Source organism: Pistacia vera, unplaced genomic scaffold (genome assembly GCF_008641045.1).
Source record: "Pistacia vera cultivar Batoury unplaced genomic scaffold, PisVer_v2 Contig1138, whole genome shotgun sequence".
Taxonomy (NCBI): Eukaryota; Viridiplantae; Streptophyta; class Magnoliopsida; order Sapindales; family Anacardiaceae; genus Pistacia; species Pistacia vera.
The window spans coordinates 158,822-180,414 of record NW_022195180.1 but is presented as its reverse complement, the minus strand read 5'-3'; the positions used below and the strand labels follow the sequence as shown (position 1 = coordinate 180,414).

The window sequence follows — 21,593 nt, the reverse complement described above, 5'->3', positions numbered from 1 at the left end:
AGCAGGAACTTCCCTTAAATTTAGCTCTGCCTATCATCCCCAAACAGATGGGCAAACGGAGGTTGTTAACCGGTGCTTAGAGGCCTACCTCCGCTGTTTTTGTAGCTCCCAACCCTAGTAGTGGCCCAAATGGTTAGCGTGGACTGAGTTTTGGTACAACACTATGTACCACAGCTCCACCAAAATGATCCCCTTCAAGGCTCTATATGGTAAGGATCCTCCCATTCTTTTAAAGCTCATTGACTGTCCCTCCTTGGTGGAAGATGTCAACCGACAGATTAGGGACAAAAATGCCATATTGGAAGAGCTCAAGCACAATTTGGCCGTAGCTCAAGATCAGATGAAGCAGTCTGCGGATTCACTCCGCAGAAATGTCTCTTTTCAACCCGGGGATTTAGTATACTTGAAGCTCTAGCTGTATCGGTTTCGGTCCTTAGCTAAGAAGCTCAATGAGAAGCTAAGCCCTCGCTTTTATGGCCCTTTTTAATCTCGTTTTGCCAAGTGGAAGTTCTTAGCATTTGAGTCTTGTGTTGAGACATAAGGGCTTAGACCATCAAAGTATAAGCAAAATCTTGGAATCATTGGAAAGTAGATATGCAAAATAAGACTTCTCTACGCTTGACTCAAGCCAAGATCAGAACTAAATCACAAATAGGGGAGAAGTTTCACCAGATATGAAGTTGGAAGATCTTCTTAGGATATATGATCAAGAGAAGCTGAAATTCTTGTCATCATTTGTTGGTCAGGTTTGACACTTTTTAATTGATTTTGGAGTTTAATTTCTGTGTAAGTATCAATGAATTCTTAACCAAGTAAGGAAAAATGAAATATATTGATGAACTTTGTATTTGCAAAAATCAATGTGAATGTAGTAATGGTTGACCGAAATTGAGAAAGCTTATATTTTCTGTGAAGCCAAAGAAAAGGAGAGTTGGTTGCAAAAAGAGAAGTCTGATGGTGGAGTTAATATTTATTTAATTCCTCTTGATACTTCTTTGTTGCCCTTTTTATTGTTTTATACTAAACTTTTAAAGTTCTTGAAAACATTATCACATTTGGTTACAGCCTCTGCATCTTTCTCATTGGCTATTAGAGTTGTAGTTTCCCTAAAACTCATTATACTTTTTTCTTAGTATTTGATTTTTTTTTTTTTTTAATGAATTGCCCGGAATTAGATGCTATCATATGAATGCCTAAACTTCAGAAAGGGATAACATTTTCTTTGAAAAGCTTTTTATTTTTTTGGAGTCCCACACCGACTAGGCACGTTTAAGCCTACGGGTTTATAGAGGTAGAATCTCCATTCACAAGGCCTTATTGGGTGAGGAGTTAGGCCCCCTCAAATTCTATCATGGTATCAGAGCCCAGTTCATTGAGTGGTGTTTGATCAGGGGAGGAGGTTTGAGCCAGCAACTACCCTCCATAACAGGTATGACCTAACATATGGGCTTGACCGTGAGGGGGAGTGTTGGAGTCCACACCGACTAGGCACATTCAAGTCTACTAGTTTATTAGAGGGGTAATCCTCCCATTCAAAGGCTTATTGGGTGAGGAGTCAGACCACCTCAAATTCTATCATATGTATTCCTTCTCGACTATTTTGTTTGTAGTAATTGTGTACACACACACACACACACACAAAAATATATGTATGTATGTATTTATTATATCTATTATGTATGTATGTCTCTCTCTCTCCTCTTTCTATATATATATATATATATAATGATTTGTCTGCCCACTTTTTGTGGAAGCTCAGTGACTTCTGCCCAGATCTTGAATTTTCTGTTTCATTCTAAATTAATTTGAAAATTTTGAGAATATATTTGAAATGAAACATTAGTTTGCCACTAGGGCTTGGTCACCGCACAAATTAATATTTGTCTCTGAAATAGATTTATATCATCTGATAGGCCTCCTATAACTAAGCTGTACAAGAAGAAGAAGGAAAAAGGCACCGGAAATTCAGTTAGAATAGGCAGTAAGGGAAATTCAATTAGAGTTAGTTAGTGTGAATCTCCACGTAGGAAGAGGGAGTGTTGAGAGGTGGATTTCAGTTGTATATAAGGGGGGGAAATAGCTGGTTAATGGAGGGTGAAATCTGGATTATTGTTGGAGGCCATTAGCCCCCTCAAAGTGCTAGTCACCCTTTTCATTTTTTCTGTATTGTTATTCCCTGTATCCAGCTTGTTTGGCCATCATTTTCATTTCAATATATCATGTAATTTTCCAGTTACTTAAAGGTTGTGCTGAGTGTTAACAAATAACATTTTTGTTGAGCATTGTGATTGTGTTTTCATCAAATTGGTATCAGAGCTAAGTTGGGGAATGGTAAACCAGATGAAGAACAAATGGATAACGTTGAAAGAAATGAAACCAGTGAAGGAAGACATGGACACGATGAAGACTGACTTGGGTACGGTTAAAGCACTATTTAACGGGATGTGCAATTAATGCGTATGAGGGAAGAAAGGATGAGAAATGATCTGGGAGAAGGAGAAATCATCCTTGTCTTTAGAGAATCAGAATTCTGTGCCGAGAAAGGAACTTGAATGAGAACACAACGATGATAATGGGAAGGAGGACAAGAGGATTCACAAACTGGTGCCGATATTTAATGGAGATGATCCTTTTGGATGGACCTTTAGAGATGATCGGTACTTTATGGTAATCGTTATGAGGAGAAGAGAAAGTGCAAGTGCGGCGGTGTGTATGGAGGGTTCGAGCCTTGAACTGGTGTCAATGGGTGAATCCCGTCGCCATAACTTCTTGGAGCTCTTTCAAGTTGCGCTATTTGAACGATTCCGACCATCGTATAAGAGTTTGCTTATGAAGCACTGGTGGGTTGAGGCAAACTGGGACTGAATATCGTGAACATTTTGAAGAGCTCTCAGCTCTCTGCGTGAGTTAGGAGAAGATTCTCCTAATAGGCATCTTTGCAAATGGCCTTGAGAGGAGTTACGGGCTAAACTAAGGTGAGTTAGTCAAAAGTTTATTTGAACTCATTGACCAGGCCCACGAATAGAAAAAAGAATTGGGTCCTGGACAAAACTAAGCCCAGTTTTCCAAAGCCCAACAGGCAAACCCAGAGTTACAATCGGCTCTTCTTCTCCAAATTGGGTCGCCCAAATTGTGGAACCTGGCAACCAAACCCACTGAACCAGGACAAAGTAATCGTTGTGGGACAAGAGAGAAAGCCGATGGAAGGAACAACAACTCCACCCTGAAATGACGGATTCGTGGTTACAGAGGCCGATTTGCTATATAAACGAGAAGAGGACTTTGTTTCCAGTGTGAACGAGAATTAGGTCCCAATCATCGATGTAAGATCGATCTCTCTCGATTTTATTGCTGCTTGACGACGATGAGACTGATAGAGGAGAACCCGTGAGTGAGCCAGAGGTAGAAACTACCGCGGAAGGTAATCCTCTATCTCTATCTGAACTCAATTGTTGGCATTACATCGGATCGAACCATGAAGCTTCGGGGGCAGATTGGGAGTGAGGAGGTGGTTGTGTTAGTGGATAGCAGAGCCTCACACAATTTTATCTCACATGCCTTGGTGCAAAAACTGGAAATTCCGATTGATGGAGCTAAGTCTTTCGGGTCATGGTGGGTAATGGGTTTAGAATCAAGGGTGAAGGAATCTTGTCGGGATGTGAAGTTAGAAATGCAAGGGATGGAAGAACAAGACTTTTTTCCATTTCATTGGGTGGGCCTGATGTGGTCCTAGGAATTGCTTGGTTAAGCACGTTGGAAGATGTTTGTTCCAATTGGGGCAAGTTGACTATGGCGTTTTATAAGGGAGGGAAAAAGGTGATACTCAAGGGTGATTCTTCACTTGTTAGAAGTAGTTTCTCTGAAAACTTCTCAGGATGTTGCAATTGGAGGGGGATGGATACTTGGTAGAATGTAGTTCAATAGAGGTCAAGGATAGTCAGGAAAAGGAAAAGTGGAACCTGTTGTGACACAAACTGTTTGCTAAAAATTCCCAAATAAAATAAGAAAGTAAAATTGTGCCTCCATGTCGTATTTTTAGTGGCTTATAACTAAAGTCTATAGTGGCAACTCTGGTCCGGTACATAGAATAGAGAACAGTAAACTGCCACGTCACCATCTCTGAAAGATAAAATCATTATCCCTCAAATCTCAATGCTCCCTCTCTCCTGAACTCGAAACACTCACTGAAATATTTGATGAACTGATCAAACCCAGTTTTCTCTAATGCTCTGATAATCTTACTTTGACATTCAACTCAATGGAGGGTCTTTTTTTAGCCGCCAGTACGAGTCCCTCTTGCTCTTTCTCAACCAATGCCTTACTTTTTCCTTCCGTGTCAGCCTCAAGAGCAATACAAAGAAGAGGAGTTTATTTCCCTCGGAAAAGTAAAAAATTTTCAGTTTTCGCTGCTAAAGAAGAGCCTAGGTTTGACCAGTGGGACCTTATGGAGCTCAAGTTTGGCAAAATGCTTGGTGAAGACCCCAAACTCACCCTTGCCAAGGTCCTCTCTCTTCCCTTTTGCTTGTGTTGTCTGTATTATATGTAATTTTAGTCATAATGATGCATAGAGTTATATGTTTATATCTATGTGCAAGGTTGAATTTTGGTGTTTTATGGTAATGGGGAAAAGGGCAAATTACTAAACTTGAGTCAGAGTTTGTATTGGTCTTAGTTGGGAGCAAGTTTACTGAGAAGCAAATTTTTATCTTTTTCCATTCTTTTTATTTTAGTGAATGTGAAGCATATATACGTTTTTTAGTTATGAATTTCTGATGTTCTACTAGAGTTTGTGAGTGTAACTAACATTAAATATTTTTAAGTTATCAGATTATGGGTAGAAAAGCGAACCCGGATGCTTCTTCTATGGAAATTGAGAAAGAATTTTACAAAAGAAAGGGTAAAATAGTAGAAGTAAAGGAGGTTCCATTTGACGTGTCTGACGATAAGAAATCATCATCTAGTTCATTGGATGGTTTGAATTTGGTTCGCCCAGTTCCAAAGAAGGGAGTCAAATTTCAAGCCAATTATAAACTTCGTGAGCCAGTTATAAAGAAACCAAGCCCGTCAGTTAAAAGGGCAATAGATAGGAGCAAGAGTAGCATTCCTAATGTTATCTTGAGAAAGCCAACCTTGGTTAATGAGGATGACGTCGAGGATATGCCATCGAGGTTGAGAATGAAACCTAATTTGTCATTGAAAATGAGGAATGAGCAAGCAAAGGAGAAATTTAGTGATATGACACTCTTGAGAAGGCCAGAACCTACTAGTACCAATGCGAATGAAGAAAAGGAGACTTCTGGTAATCCTGATGCCAAAGCTACTGTTGATGGCGCTGGGTTAGGAACAAGGAAAGAAGAAGGGGAAGGTGAATATGTTGATTTCACCCTGTTGAAAAAGCCTGCAACAATTAGCATCAAGACAAAAATTGATGGGAAACAAGAGCCATTCGAGGATGCAGAAGCTAAAGTTACAGAGTTCATTGAGGAGAAAAGTTTAAAGGCAGAGCTGGAAGCTATTGATATGAATAATGCGAGGATGGCCGATTTTGGGGATGGCTCAGTGGTAGAGGAACGTGAACTGAAAGATAACTCGATCTCAGGTAATGCAGCATGCTTCTTGAAATAGTTTCATTTGGTTGCAGTCATGTTGATGGGTGGTTGTGTGCATATGGGTTTTCTTTCTAATTGATTCTTATTAATATTGGAACTCATGACTTACATCTATCCCACTCTTCCTTTTACTGCTAAATAAAAATCTCTAGAGCCTTTTTAGAATGATATTGTGCCTGGTTTTTTTAAGGAGTGCAGCCACTCAAGAGTCAAATTGGGTCCACTGAGGGTGAGAGTGAATCATTAGAAGAAAATTTGGTGGATTCCAGTGCCACATTTGCTGTAAAGTCTTCACTACAAGAAAAACCTACAAGGTGTTCATGTCGATCTTGAAATTTTACATTTCTTCTATTCTTCCCTCTCTAGATTGGTTTTAATAATAAGGTTTCTTTATTATAGATTAGGCCAGTCTGTCAAAGAAAGAGAGGTGGCAATCCCCATGAATCCAGTTGGTAATGGGAATGATATTGAACTTGATGATCTCCGTTCAACATATCCTCTATTGGTTGGTATTTATGATCCTATCATGATTTTATTTATGTTCTTTTGTTGAAAAATCTTTTCTGATAATTCTGGCTGTTCTATCAAAATGTAGGAACGTGAAGATTCTGATTGGACCAAGGCGGAAGATCTTGTTAAGACAGGGGAACGAGTGGAAGTGGAGTTAATAAGCTCTAGCACCAGAGGTTTTGTTGTATGTACACTTTAAGGGGTTTATTGGGAACTTTATTTTCCATTCTTTACCATGTTCATTTGCAAACTAATAAGTATTTCCACTTGACCATTTGAATCTGATATAATTGCTTTAAAGGTATCTTTCGGCGCACTGATTGGATTTTTACCATATCGTAATCTTGTTGCCAAGTGGAAGTTCTTAGCATTTGAGTCTTGGTTGAGACATAAGGGCTTAGATCCATCAAAGTATAAGCAAAATCTTGGAATCATTGGAAAGTATGATATGCAAAATAAGACTTCTACGCTTGACTCAAGCCAAGATCAGGAACTAAATCAACAAATAGGGGGAGAAGTTTCACCAGATATGAAGTTGGAAGATCTTCTTAGGATATATGATCAAGAGAAGCTGAAATTCTTGTCATCATTTGTTGGTCAGGTTTGAACACTTTTTAATTGATGTTGGAGTTTAACTGTATCTGTGTAAAGTATCAATGAATTCTTAACCAAGTAAGGAAAAATGAAATATATTGATGAACTTTGTATTTGCAGAAAATCAATGTGAATGTAGTAATGGTTGACCGGAAATTGAGAAAGCTTATATTTTCTGTGAAGCCAAAAGAAAAGGAAGAGTTGGTTGCAAAAAAGAGAAGTCTGATGGTGAGAGTTAATATTTAAATTTAATTCCTCTTGAATACTTCTTTGTTGCCCTTTTTATTTGTTTTATACTAAACTGTTTAAAGTTCTTGAAAACAATTATCACATGTTGGTTATAGCCTCTGCATCTTTTCTCATTGGCTATTAAGAGTTTTGTAGTTTCCCTAAAACTCATTATACTTTTTCTTAGTATTTGTATTTTTTTTTTTTTTTAATGAATTGCCCGGAAGTTAGATGCTATCATATGAATGCCTAACACTTCAGAAAGGGATAACATTTTCTTTGGAAAAGCTTTTTATGTTGTTGGAGTCCCACACCGACTAGGCACGTTTAAGCCTACTGGGTTATAAGAGGGGGTAATCCTCCCATTCAACAAGGCCTTATTGGGTGAGGAGTTAGGCCCACCTCAAATTCTATCATGGTATCAGAGCCCAGGTTCAATTGAGTTGAGTGTTTGATCAGCGGGTGAGGAGTTTGAGCCAGCAACTACCTCCAATAACAAGTATGACCTAACATATGGGCTTGATCGTGAGGGGGAGTGTTGGAGTCCCACACCGACTAGGCACATTCAAGTCTACTAGGTTATTAGAGGGGGTAATCCTCCCATTCAATAAGGCCGTATTGGGTGAGGAGTCAGACACACCTCAAATTCTATCATATGTAATTCCTTCTCGACTATTTTGTTTGTAGTAATTGTGTACACACACACACACACATATATGTATGTATGTATGTATATCTATATATGTATGTATGTCTCTCTCTGTCTCTCATATATATATATATATATATATATATATATAAATGATTTGTCCGGCCCACCTTTTTGTGGGAAGCTCAGTGACTTCTGCCCAGATCTTGAATTTTCTGTTTCATTCTAAATTAATTTGAAAATTTTGAGAATATATTTGAAATGAAAACATTAGTTTGCCACTAGGGCTTGGTCAGCCACAAAATTAAATATTTGTCTCTGAAATAGATTTATATCATCTGATAGGCCTCCTATAACTAAGCTGTACAAGAAGAAGAAGGGAAAAGGCAACCAGGGAAATTCAGTTAGAATAGGCAGTAAGGGAAATTCAAATTAGAGTTAGTTAGTGTGAAATCTCCACGTAGGAAGAGGGAGTGTTGAGAGTGTGATTTCAGTTGTATATAAGGGGGGGAAATAGCTGGTTAATGGGAGGGTGAAATCTGGAATTATTGTTGGAGGCCATTAGTCCCTCAAAGTGCTAGTCACCCTTTTCATTTTTTCTGTAATTGTTATTCCCTGTATCCAGCTTGTTTGGCCATCATTTTCATTTCAATATATCAGTATAATTTTCCAGTTACTTAAAGGTTGTGCTGAGTGTTAACAAATAACATTTTTGTTGAGCATTGTGATTGTGTTTTCATCAAATTGGTATCAGAGCTAAGTTGGGGAATGGTAAAATCCAAGATGAAGAACAGAATGGATAACGTTGAAAAGGAAATGAAAACAGTGAAGGAAGACATGGACACGATGAAGACTGACTTGGGTAGCGTTAAAGACTATTTAACGGAGATGTGCGAATTAATGCGTATGAGGGAAGAAAGGGATGAGAAATGATGCTGGGAGAAGGAGAAATCATCCTTGTCTTTAGAGAATCAGAATTCTGGCCGAGACAAGGAACTTGAATGAGAACACAACGATGATAATGGGAAGGAGGACAAGAGGATTCACAAACTGGAGGTGTCAATATTTAATGGAGATGATCCTTTTGGATGGACCTTTAGAGATGATCGGTACTTTACGGTTAATCGTTATGAGGAAGAAGAGAAAGTGCAAGTTGCGGCGGTGTGTATGGAGGGTCGAGCCTTGAACTGGTGTCAATGGGTCGAATCCCGGTCGCCAATAACTTCTTGGAGCTCTTTCAAGTTGGCGCTAGTTGAACGATTCCGACCATCGTATAAGGAGTTTGCTTATGAAGCACTGGTGGCGTTGAGGCAAACTGGGACTGAATATCGCGAACATTTTGAAGAGCTCTCAGCTCCTTTGCGTGAGGTAGGAGAAGATCTCCTAATAGGCATCTTTGCAAATGGCCTTAGAGAGGAGTTACGGGCTGAACTAAGGTTGAGTTAGTCCAAAAGTTTATTTGAACTCATTGACCAGGCCCATCGAATAGAAGAAAAGAATTGGGTCCTGGACAAAACTAAGCCCAGGTTTTCCAAAGCCCAAACAGGCAAACCCAAGAGTTACAATCGAGTCTTTTCTTCTCCAGATTTGGGTCGCCCAAATTGGTGGAACCTGGCAACCAAACCCACTGAACCAGGACAAAGTAATCGTGTGTGGGACAAGAGAGAAAAGCCGATGGAAGGAACAACAACTCCACCCTGAAATGACGGATTCTAGTGGTTAACAGAGGCCGATTTGCTATATAAACGAGAAGGAGGACTTTGTTTCCAGTGTGACGAGAAATTAGGTCCCAATCATCGATGTAAGAGTCGATCAGATTTTATTGCTGCTTGACGACGATGAGACTGATAGAGAGAACTCGTGAGTGAGCCAGAGGTAGAAACTACCGCGGAGGTAATCCTCTATCTCTATCTATAACTCAATTGTTGGCATTACATCGGATCGCACTGAGCTTCGGGGGCAGATTGGGAGTGAGGATGTGTTGTGTTAGTGGATAGCAGAGCCTCACCACTTTTATCTCACATGCCTTGGTGCAAAAACTAAATTCCGATTGATGGAGCTAAGTCTTTTCGGGTCATGGTGGGTAATGGGTTTAGAATCAAGGTGAAGGATCTGTCGGGATGTGAAGTTAGAAATGCAAGGGATGGAAGTTTAACAAGACTTTTTTCCATTCAGTTGGGTGGGCTGATGTCCTAGGAATTGCTTGGTTAAGCCCGTTGGAAGATGTTTGTTCCAATTGGGGCAGTTGACTATGGCTTTTGATAAGGGAGGGAAAGGGTGATACTCAAGGGTGATCCTTCACTTGTTAGAGACAGTAGTTTCTCTGAAAACTTGTTAGGATGTTGCAAGTAGGGGGATGGATACTTGTTAGAATGAGTTCAATGAGGTCAAGGATAGTCGGAAGAAGGAAAGTGGAACCTGTTGTGGCTGAGGTGTTAAATGATTTCGCCCAAGTTTGACCAAACTACTACTTCCTCCCCTCCGTAGACAACTAACCATGCCATCACCCTCAACTTGGACAAACCACCCAACATTAGACCATACAAATACCCTTGCCTCCAAAGATGAGATTGATAGATTAGTTGGGGAGATGATGGATGCGGGAATTATCCAACCTAGCACAAGCTCTTATGCTAGCCCCGTTGTTAGTTAAGAAAAGTATGGAGTTGGTGATTCTGTGTCAACTTTAGAGCCGTAATCAGCATTACCATACCCCACAAGTTCCCTATTCCATCCATTGAAGAGCTGCTGATGAGCTAGCGGGGCTATATTCTTTTCCAAGTTAGATTTAAAGTCTGGGTATCATCAAATTCGAGTTAAAGAGGAGGACATTCCAAAGACAGCCTTTCGCACCCCAATGGCAATTATGAGTTCTTGGTGATGCCTTTCGGTTGACGACTGCACCATCCACCTCTAGGCCCTTATGAATACAATTTTTCGACCATTATTACGGAAGTTCATCTTGGTCTTTTTTGACGATATTCATCTACAGCCCGGACGGACTACCCACATTCACCATTGTCGGCAAGCTTTCAAGATTTTCAGGATAATGCATGGTGGGTCAATAAAAGAAATGCCTATTGCTCAATATAACTTAGAATATCTGGGTCACTTAATCTTAGCCAAGGGGTGAGACTGATCCGCAGAAGAGTCGATCGATGATCTTGGCCTGTACCGCACAATGTGAAAAGTTTGAGAGGGTTTTTAGGGCTTACGGGGTATTACCGGCGATTTTGAAAGGCTATGTGTTCTATCGCTCAACCCTTACCCAATTGTTGAAAAAAGATTCTTTAGTTGGGTGATGAAGCTAATGGGCATTTGACAATCTTAAGACTGCCATGACAACTGTTCTCATCTTGACAATACCAATTTTGAGCTTCCATTTGAAATTCGAACGAAGCTTCAGGGGTTGGAATGGGTGCTGTTTTAGTTCAGAATGCTAGCCTATGCGCTTTCATCAGTAGACTTTCTCACTTCAATCTCGACTTAAGTCAGTCTACGACAGGAACTTATGGCTATCGCTCTTTTAGTCCGTAAATGGAGTCATTATCTCATTGGCCGCAAATTTATCATCAAACGGACCAACGAAGCTTGCAATTTCTTATGGCCAAAGGGTTAAAACGTGGAACACGAAGTGATTTCAAAGCTCATGGGTACTCATTTGAGATTCACTACTATCTGAGCAATTCTAACAAATGGCTGATGCTTTATCTCGTAGAGAGGACACAAGGGATCTCACTGCCATTACCAAGGTTCAGTTCGCTGATTATGATGGGTTAGCCGCTGAAGTGCAAGTTATCCGAACTACAAGTCATCTCCTTTTCGACCCCAGTAGTCGTCCTTACTACCGACCTTCGTGAAGGTTGTTTATTGTTTAAGAACAGGTTGGTACTCCCAAAATCTCAACATTCATTCCTAGTTCTAGAGAATTTCATTGTATCCTAGTGGTGGCCACTCTGTTTTCTTTAGGACTTATAAAAGAATAGCTGCTGTTGTGTTTGGGAGGGTATTAGATGGGATGTGCAGAAATTTGTTCAAGCATGTGCCACTTGCCAAGTCAACAAGCACTCTTCCCTCAGACTTGCAGGGTTGTTACAGCCCCTTCCTATCCCAACCCAAGTGTTTGATGATCTTTCAATGGACATCATAGGTGGGATACCTAGGGCCAAAGGTTATGATACTATTTTTGTGGTGGTCGATCGACTTACGAAATACTCTCACTTCCTCTGGTTAGCGCATCCTTACACCGCCAAAGATGTCCTAATGTGTTTACGTGTGAGGTGGTCAAACTTCATGGCTTCCACAATCTATTGTCTCTGATCGCGACAGGGTATTCATGAGCCAATTTTGGCAAGATTGTTTAAATAGCAGGAACTTCCGTTAAATTTAGCTCTGCCTATCACTCCAAACAGATGGGCAAACAGGTTGTTAACCGATGCTTAGAGGCCTACCTCCGCTGTTTTTGTAGCTCCAACCCTAGTGTGGCCCAAATGGTTAGCGTGGCTGAGTTTTGGTAACACCTATGTACCACAACTCCACCAAATGATCCCTTCAAGGCTCTATATGGCAGGGATCCTACCATTCTTTTAAGCTCATTGACTGTCCCTCCTTGGTGGAAGATGTCAACCGACAGATTAGGGACAAAAATGCCATATTGGAAGAGCTCAAGCACAATTTGGCCGTAGCTCAAGATCAGATGAAGCAGTCTGCGGATTCACACCGCGAAATGTCTCTTTTCAACCCGGGGATTTAGTATACTTGAAGCTCTAGCTGTATCGGTTTCGGTCCTTAGCTAAGAAGCTCAATGAGAAGTAGCTCTCGCTTTTATGGCCCCTTTAAGGTGTTAGGAAGGGTTGACATGGCTTATCGGTTGGACCTTCCACCTACTTCTCGTATCCACCCGTGTTTCATGTTTCCCAACTTAAACGGAGTCTTCATTCTTCATTACCTATCCAACATCTTCCCTCTTTTCTGACTGAAGACTTGGAACTTCAAGTGCCCCCTGAAGCTGTCCTCTCCATTTGCCAGCTGCTGGATGGCTCCCTGGAATTTCTGATTAAATGGCAGGACCTCCCACCCTTTGAAGCCACTTGGGGGTGGGGGTGTTATTGATTGGCTTCCTATAACTAAGCTGTACAAGAAAAGAAGGAAAGGCAGCCAGGAAATTCAATTAGAATGAGCATTAAGAAATTCGATTAGAGTGAGGTGTGGAATCTCCAGTAGGAAGAGGAGTGTTAGAGTGTGATTTCATTGTATATAAGGAGGAAATAGCTGGTTAATGGGAGGTGAATCTGGAATTATTGTTGGAGGCCCTGCTAGCCCCTCAAAGTGCTAGTCACCCCTTTTATTTTTTCTGTCATTGTTATTCCCTGTATCCAGCTTGTTTGGCCATCATTTTCTTTTCAATATATCAGTATAATTTTCCAGTTACTTAAAGGTTGTGCTGAGTGTTAACAAATAGCATTTTTATTGAGCATTGTGGTTGTGTTTTCATCATCATCACAGTTGTCTGTTTGATCTAACATATTTGAAGTCTTCAACTTTTCAATTTGTTTCCTATTGCAGGCGAAACTTCGCATCGGAGATGTAGTAAAGTGTTGCATCAAGAAAATTACTTATTTTGGTGTTTTTGTTGAGGTAAATTAAATATTTCCTCCTCTTGTTTCTGAAAATAAAGATTCTCATCTGTATTTGTTTCATGGTATTGTATCATAATTAGTAGATTTTAATAGCATAAATTTCCAGAGGTGATAATTAGAGGTCTGGCATAGAGAACATGTGGATTGTGAGCTCTGTGACTCCCGTTGATTTTGGTTAGATATTCAATTTTGAAACATGAAGCCAAAATGTGAGATCATAAATCCTTTTATTTTCCATTTTACACAAATTTTGACCTGGCCACATTGATGTAGGTTGAGGGTGTGCCTGCACTAATTCACCAGACGGAAGTGTCATGGGATGCCAGTTTGGACCCTGCTTCATATTTCAAAATTGGTCAGGTATATTACTTATTGGAATGTTAAAATTTTACTGAGTTAAATATTTGGTTGTTATATGCACTGAGATAGACTTCTTCATCTAAAATACTGTGGTAAATCAGATTAATCTTGGCTGAACCAAAGTTATTGATCTTTCTGCCAATGAATTATGCCTTTAATTTTTGCCCTACGGTTTTGATGCTTTGTTGATGCATGAAGTTGATGTTGTAGCTATCTTCTGTCTTTACATCTTTTTTGAGTTTTTAGATATTATTTCCGGTCTTAGGTTGTGGAGGCAAAAGTTCACCAATTGGATTTTGCACTTGAACGCATTTTTCTGTCATTGAAGGAGATTACGGTAACTTATATTCACCTAGTTTCTTAATTATTAATGTTTTTATTGTAGATTCCAGCAATACTTGATTTCTTTTATAAAATATCTTATCTTTTCCTGTGCCAGCCGGATCCTCTGATTGAGGCCTTGGAATTCGTGGTTGGTGGTCGTGATCCCTTGGATGGGAGGTTGGAGGCAGCTGAAGCTGATACTGAGGTTTTTGTTTTCTCCCTGTGAATAGGAACTTATTACAATTCTTGTTGTGTCGGGGCTGTGCCTCACAGCTTGCATTGTTGTTGGAAATACGAATTGTATAATAAACATATAAAAATACTTGAAATCCCGTTCATCAAAATTTAGTATCCAAGTAAAAGGATTTGAGAATTCACTTCATGTAATATGACATGGCATGTGTGGGCCACTTCCTATGGCGTATGTGTTTGTAAAATTTCTGATTCAGTGATTGATCCAGTGCTTAATTTCATTTTGTGCATTTATAAATGGTTTTGACGTGGCTGAAACTCACAATCTATTCCCAAATTTTCAGTGGCCTGACGTGGAATCTCTTATTAAAGAACTGCAAAAAATTGAAGGAATTGAGTCTGTATCAAAAGGTCGTTTCTTTTTGAGCCCAGGCTTAGCTCCAACATTTCAGGTATGAAGACCCCTGATTCCTAGCTTCAAGTGGTGGACAAGTTGAGGGTTGTTGATTATTTTATGGAAATATTTGCTTTCAAAAATACCAACTTGTGTGTTGTCTCAAGTTCTAGGAATACTTCTCAACTTTCAAAAAGACCATTGATTTCTTTTCAATTAAACTCTTTTGTATTATCATTTTGGTGTGTCAGTCTTCATTGGAATATATTTATGGAGTGATCTAAGGTTCTCATTTCATGCAGTCTTAATTTGTATGCAGTTAGCATCCTAGTGCTTGGTTTATCAGTCAAATATTGTACTAAATGCTTCCAATTAATTAGTGTAACCTATACATGCTAGTTTTTTCTAGTCAGAGTTGTTTTCATAAATTTTTTGCGTTCAATCTACCTTCTGTTGCAGGTTTATATGGCATCAATGTTTGAGAATCAGTACAAATTACTTGCTCGATCTAGTAACAAAGTGCAAGAGGTGAAAAATCTTAATACCTCATCTGATTTTATTATTTACCTTCTTTTTTATGTGAAGGCTATGCTAGAATTTGCATATCTTTTCTGTTATTTCCGAGCCATCAACTTCTACCTCATGAATGTATGTTAAAGTATTTTCCACTTTTACTGGGCTTGAATGGTTATGGGGACTTTGCATGTTTTATTGTTTGATTCAAGATCTGGAATATGCTAATTTCAGCTGTTTTCTATTTGTAAGAAACAAGCATGTGATGCATGATAATGTTGGCCACCCAGTAGCTTTTGATTGGGTGTGGAACCCATCAATTTGTAGCGGCCTCTTTAAGGGTCTTCTTGCTTGTGTCTCCATCTTTATATTTCTGTACCCTTTTTTAATGGTTTGTAGTACAAAAACCCAAGCTTCTGTATCAAATCAAAATGGGTATCACATGGAATTTATTAATTACCATTGCCTTGTAGGCCAAAGTAGTTGCAGGGGTTAACTGGGCAGGTGTTCAAACCCTTGCTAATAATAAGTTTTCCTTTTAAGTAATAAAATGAACTGTTCCTACCGTTTGACCATGTACAATGTGTAGTAGCTTGTACATTCCAGATGACCATGGTGGTGAAGAAGAAGAAAACAAACTTGCTCCCAAATGTGACCAAGCTTTACTTAAAACTATAGACTTTTGGCTCTTTGGCATTGTTTTGCTTGTACAAAATATTTATACCTTTTTCATGTCTTTAAACCAGGTAGAATGTGACACACCTTTTTCTTCTATATGTAGTGGAACTGCGAATCTCAGTCTGATAATGAATCTTTTTTTTTTGGTCCAGGTGATTGTTCAAGCATCATTGGACAAAGAAGCAATGAAATCCACAATTTTATCGTGCACCAACAGAGTCGAGTAGTTCTTTCTCTGTCACTAGCCTTCACAAAATCAATTCGTTATCCCAGTTGGTCTATGTAAAGTGGCACTCCATAATGTCAACTTGAGAATGCAGTTTTGATCCTGACAGGCATCTCAGGCAAATGGATGAAGAAAACTGAACATGTGCAACAAATTCTTAAATTTTCCCGATCTGAAGAACACCTAGAGGAGGGCCAGGCTGTGGGGTTGGCTACTTTTTGTTATATAATTACATATTCATTATGTTGTAATAAACAGCAGCAATTTCATAAATTATCTTAAAAGTATACAGGTTTAGAACTGTGCAAACCATTTTGTTCTTACTCATTTTTAGTCGATGGTTCTGCCTTTCTCTGAGTGTAATCTGCAAAATTATGGAGACGGGTTCAGTATATTATACTAATCAGCTCTTATAATGGAGTGAAATATTTGCCAATTGGTAATGACTTCATTGTTATGGTTAGTTACATAATCACTATTGGTTGACCATTCTGAAGGTGGGATTTTCTTAGAAATCATTATGGTGAACTTAATATGTTAGAATATTATATGAAGAGGAAACTTGCCTACTAGTTAACCAATAGCTATGTTTTAATTTTTATTGATTGTATTATCTTTTTAAAATTTGGACTTTAATGGTGACTTGGTTGGCAATATTTCTGAATTTGTTTAGAAGAAGTTAAGCCATAGGCAGACAGAAAATTTTGAATTATGAATGTAAGTGCCGCACTCCTAAAGAAAAGCGGGGGAATTTATTAAAAGACCATTTGAAGTTTGTATTTAATTAAAAGACTATCAAGTTTTGAAGTGTCAATTAAATAGCCATATTATTGATTAAGGGTAATTAGTGCTTAATTAGGATTAATAAAGTATTATGTAATCTTTTCAAAATTATACTATATTCTCACAAACCCGAAATTGTTGCAAACAAATCCAAACACATTCTTCTTCTTCCTGCCATTAATGCATCTCTACCTCTGCATCTGCTTCTCTTCTTCTTAGTTTCGTCTACATCTTCTTCTTCTTCCTCCTTCCTCTACATCTTCTTCTTCCTCATTCTTCTATATCTTCTTGTTCGTCCACCATTAACACTTTCTTCTTCCTCCACCATTAACATCTTCTCCGCCAAAGATCCACCTCCTCCTCCTCCTGACATTTCGTCTAAGTATGTGTATCTCCTTTTTACATTTTATATTTAGATTTACAAAGATTTAATAATGGATGGGGTTTGAGTTATGATTTTGATTTAGTTGTTTAGGTTGTTGGGTTGTGTTTGATGTAATGCAAGTTGAAAGGAGTGAAATTTGTTGAAAATTTGTTCTGGGTATGTGTTCTGGGTATGATAGAATTGATTGTAGGTGGAGATGACTGAAAATATGTTCTGGGTATGATGGATCGCTTAAGCGATCTGGTAGGTCTGGTAATGCAGCAGATAGATCGCTTAAGCGATCATGTATGCAACAGATAGATCGCTTAAGCGATCTGGTAAAAGTCTGGTGCATAGGAACAGATCGCTTAAGCGATCAGTAAATGGAATAAGATCGCTTAAGCGATCATGGTTATTTATACTGGATCGCTTAAGTGATACAGCAGATCATATAAGCGACTGTGCAGATTCTTTTTAAAATATTTGAACCCTTAGTACAACATTTAAGAATATTTTTTTTTTCTTGCATTACAGGTAGTTGGCATTATTACACATGAGACAGTTTTGGGTGTTGAATATTTTGGTGAGTGGGTGGAGGAAGAACGTAGCTGGAAGTGGATTGGGAAGAGCAAAGAAGTTATACCAATTGCTGTGAGCACAAACGTTAGTTTTGATGAGTTGATTGATGAAATAATTAGAAGAGGTGATTTGAGTTGCTCGCGTAGTGATATAGTTGTGAAGTATGTTTTAAGCAGAGTTCCTGAACATTATAAGGTACCTCATACTATATTAAAGTCGGATGCCGACCGATTAGGGACATGCCATATTGGAAGAGCTCAAGCACAATTTGGCCGTACGCTCAAGATCAATGAAGCAGTCTGCGGATTCACACCGCAGAAATGTCTCTTTTCAACCCGGGGATTTAGTAACTTGAAGCTCTAGCTGTATCGGTTTCGGTCCTTAGCTAAGAAGCTCAATGAGAAGTTAAGCTCTCGCTTTTATGGCCCCTTTAAGGTGTTAGGAAGGTGTGACAAGTGGCTTATCGGTTGGACCTTCCACCTACTTCTCGTATCCACCCGTGTTTCATTTTCCCAACTTAAACGAGTCTTCATTCTTCAGTACCTATCCAACATCTTCCCTCTTTTCTGACTGAAGACTTGGAACTTCAAGTGCCCCCTGAAGCTGTCCTCTCCATTTGCCAGCTGCGGATGGCTCCCTGGAATTTCTGATTAAATGGCAGGACCTCCCACCCTTTGAAGCCACTTGGGGGGTGGGGTGTTATTGATTGGCTTCCTATAACTAAGCTGTACAAGAAAAGAAGGGAAAGCGCCAGGCAGAAATCCAATTAGAATGAGCAGTAAGGAAATTCAGATTAGAGTGAGTTAGTGTGGATCTCCAAGTAGGAAGAGGGAGTGTTGAGAGTGTGATTTCAGTTGTATATAAGGAGGGAAATAGCTGGTTAATGGGAGGGTGAAATCTGAATTATTGTTGGAGGCCACTGGCCCCTCAAAGTGCTAGTCACCCCTTTTATTTTTCTGTCATTGTTATTCCCTGTATCCAGCTTGTTTGGCCATCATTTTCTTTTCAATATATCAGTATAGTTTTCCAGTTACTTAAAGTTTGTGCTGAGTGTTAACAATAGCATTTTTATTGAGCATTGTGGTTGTGTTTTCATCATCATCACAGTTGTCTGTTTGATCTAACATATTTGAAGTCTTCAACTTTTCAATTTGTTTCCTATTGCAGGCGAAACTTCGCATCGGAGATGTAGTAAGTGTTGCATCAAGAAATTACTTATTTTGGTGTTTTTGGTCGAGGTAAATTAATATTTCCTCCTCTTGTTTCTAAAATAAAGATTCTCATCTGTATTTGTTTCATGGTATTGTATCATAATTAGTAGATTTTAGTAGCATAAATTTCCAGAGGTGATAATTAGAGGTCGGCATAGAGAACATGTGGATTGTGAGCTCTGTGACTCCCGTTGATTTTGGTTAGATATTCAATTTTGAAACATGAAGCCAAAATGTGAGATCATAAATCCTTTTATTTTCCATTTTACACAAATTTGACCTGGCCACATTGATGTAGGTTGAGGGTGTGCCTGCACTAATTCACCAGACGGAAGTGTCATGGGATGCCAGTTTGGACCCTGCTTCATATTTCAAAATTGGTCAGGTATATTACTTATTGGAATGTTAAAATTTTACTGAGTTAAATATTTGGTTGTTATATGCACTGAGATAGACTTCTTCATCTAAATACTGTGGTAAATCAGATAACTTGGCTGAACCAAAGTTATTGATCTTTCTGCCAATGAATTATGCCTTTAATTTTTGCCCTACGTTTTGATGCTTTGTTGATGCATGAAGTTGATGTTGTAGCTATCTTCTGCCTTTACATCTTTTTTGAGTTTTAGATATATTTCCGGTCTTAGGTTGTGGAGGCAAAATTTCCCCAATTGGATTTTGCACTTGAACGCATTTTTCTGTCATTGAAGGAGATTACGGTAACTTTATTCACCTAGTTTCTTAATTATTAATGGTTTTATTGTAGATTCCAGCAATACTTGATTTCTTTATAAAATATCTTATCTTTCCTGTGCCAGCCGGATCCTCTGATTGAGGCCTTGGAGTTCGGTTGGTGGTCGTGATCCCTTGGATGGGAGGTTGGAGGCAGCTGAAGCTGATACTGAGTTTTTGTTTTCTCCCTGTGAATAGGAACTTATTACAATTCTTGTTGTGTCGGGGCTGTGCCTCACAGCTTGCATTGTAGTTGGAAATACGAATTGTATAATAAACATATAAAAATACTTAAATCCCGTTCATCAAAATTTAGTATCCAGTAAAAGGATTTGAGAATTCCCTTCATGTAATATACATGGCATGTGTGGGCCACTTCCTATGGCGTATGTGTTTGAAAATTTCTGATTCAGTGATTGATCCAGTGCTTAATTTCATTTTGTGCATTTATAAATGTTTTGACGTGGCTGAAACTCACAATCTATTCCCAAATTTTCAGTGGCCTGACGTGGAATCTCTTATTAAGAACTGCAAAAAATTGAAGGAATTGAGTCTGTATCAAAGGTCGTTTCTTTTTGAGCCCAGGCTTAGCTCCAACATTTCAGGTATGAAGACCCCTGATTCCTAGCTTCAAGTGGTGGACAAGTTGAGGGTTGTTGATTATTTTATGGAAATATTTGCTTTCAAAAATACCACTTGTGTGTTGTCTCAAGTTCTAGGAATACTTCTCAACCATTGAATTATGATTTCTTTTCAATTAAACTCTTATCATTTTGGTGTGTCAGTCTTCATTGGAATATATTTATGGAGTGATACTGGTTCTCATTTCATGCAGTCTTAATTTGTATGCAGTTAGCATCCTAGTGCTTGGTTTATCAGTCAATATTGTACTAAATGCTTCCAATTAATTAGTGTAACCTATACATGCTATTTTTTTCTAGTCAGAGTTGTTTTCATAAATTTTTTGCGTTCAATCTACCTTCTGTTGCAGGTTTATATGGCATCAATGTTTGAGAATCAGTACAAATTACTTGCTCGATCTGGTAACAAAGTGCAGAGTGAAAAATCTTAATACCTCATCTGATTTTATTATTTACCTTCTTTTTTATGTGAAGCTATACTAGAATTTGCATATCTTTTCTGTTATTTTCCGAGCCATCAACTTCTACCTCATGAATGTATGTTAAAGTATTTTCCACTTTTACTGGGCTTGAATGGTATGGGGACTTTGCATGTTTTATTGTTTGATTCAGATCTGGAATGTGCTAATTTCAGCTGTTTTCTATGTGTAAGAAACAACTGTGATGCATGATAATGTTGGCCACCCAGTGCTTTTGATTGGGTGTGGAACCCATCAATTTGTAGCGGCCTCTTTAAGGGTCTTCTTGCTTGTGTCTCCACTTTTAATTGGAAGATGTTTGTTCCAATTGGGGCAAGTTGACTATGGCTTTTGATAAGGGAGGGAAAAGGGTGATACTCAAGGGTGATCCTTCACTTGTTAAGACAGTAGTTTCTCTGAAAACTTTGCTTAGGATGTTGCAAATGGAGGGGGATGGATACTTGGTAGAATGTAGTTCAATAGAGGTCAAGGATAGTCAGGAAGAAGGAAAAGTGGAACCTGTTGTGGCTGAGGTGTTAAATGATTTCGCCCAAGTTTTTGACCAAACTACTAGGCTTCCTCCCCGTAGACAACTAGACCATGCCATCACCCTTCAACTTGGAGCCAAACCACCCAACATTAGACCATACAAATACCCTTGCCTCCAAAAGAATGAGATTGATAGATTAGTTGGGGAGATGATGGATGCGGGAATTATCCAACCTAGCACAAGCTCTTATGCTAGCCCCGGGTTGTTAGTTAAGAGAAAGTATGGGAGTTGGTGATTCTGTGTCAACTTTAGAGCCGTAATCATCATTACCATACCCAACAAGTTCCCTATTCCATCCATTGAAGAGCTGCTGGATGAGCTAGCGGGGGCTATAGTCTTTTCCAAGTTAGATTTAAAGTCTG

The 21,593-nt window shown here is 38.9% G+C and overlaps 1 protein-coding gene and 1 long non-coding RNA gene across 2 annotated transcripts; both read left to right on the top strand.

Moving 5' to 3' along the window:
• The first annotated feature begins 4,170 nt into the window (after window positions 1-4,170).
• Window positions 4,171-16,369, top strand: LOC116144207. The gene is made up of 14 exons (XM_031429657.1): window positions 4,171-4,501; window positions 4,828-5,599; window positions 5,800-5,923; window positions 6,009-6,114; window positions 6,205-6,303; window positions 6,421-6,720; window positions 6,834-6,941; window positions 13,156-13,227; window positions 13,503-13,589; window positions 13,855-13,926; window positions 14,029-14,118; window positions 14,450-14,557; window positions 14,959-15,027; window positions 15,843-16,369. The coding sequence occupies exons 1-14, from the start codon at window positions 4,259-4,261 to the stop codon at window positions 15,915-15,917; spliced, it is 2,325 nt and encodes a 774-aa protein (XP_031285517.1). The 5' UTR covers window positions 4,171-4,258; the 3' UTR covers window positions 15,918-16,369.
• Window positions 16,370-18,850: 2,481 nt separating this feature from the next.
• Window positions 18,851-19,543, top strand: LOC116144217. Its single transcript, XR_004130232.1, has 3 exons — window positions 18,851-18,880; window positions 19,152-19,238; window positions 19,498-19,543. It is a non-coding gene; the product is annotated as an uncharacterized LOC116144217 (long non-coding RNA).
• The last annotated feature ends 2,050 nt before the right edge of the window (window positions 19,544-21,593 follow it).

Excerpts from the sequence above, each read along its gene's own strand:
- LOC116144207 (XM_031429657.1), top strand. The coding sequence starts at position 4,259 with ATGGAGGGTCTTTTTTTAGCCGCCAGTACGAGTCCCTCTTGCTCTTTC. Across the intron at positions 4,502-4,827 it reads CCAAACTCACCCTTGCCAAG|ATTATGGGTAGAAAAGCGAA; the intron begins GTCCTCTCTCTT and ends TTAAGTTATCAG. Across the intron at positions 6,721-6,833 it reads TGTCATCATTTGTTGGTCAG|AAAATCAATGTGAATGTAGT; the intron begins GTTTGAACACTT and ends TTGTATTTGCAG.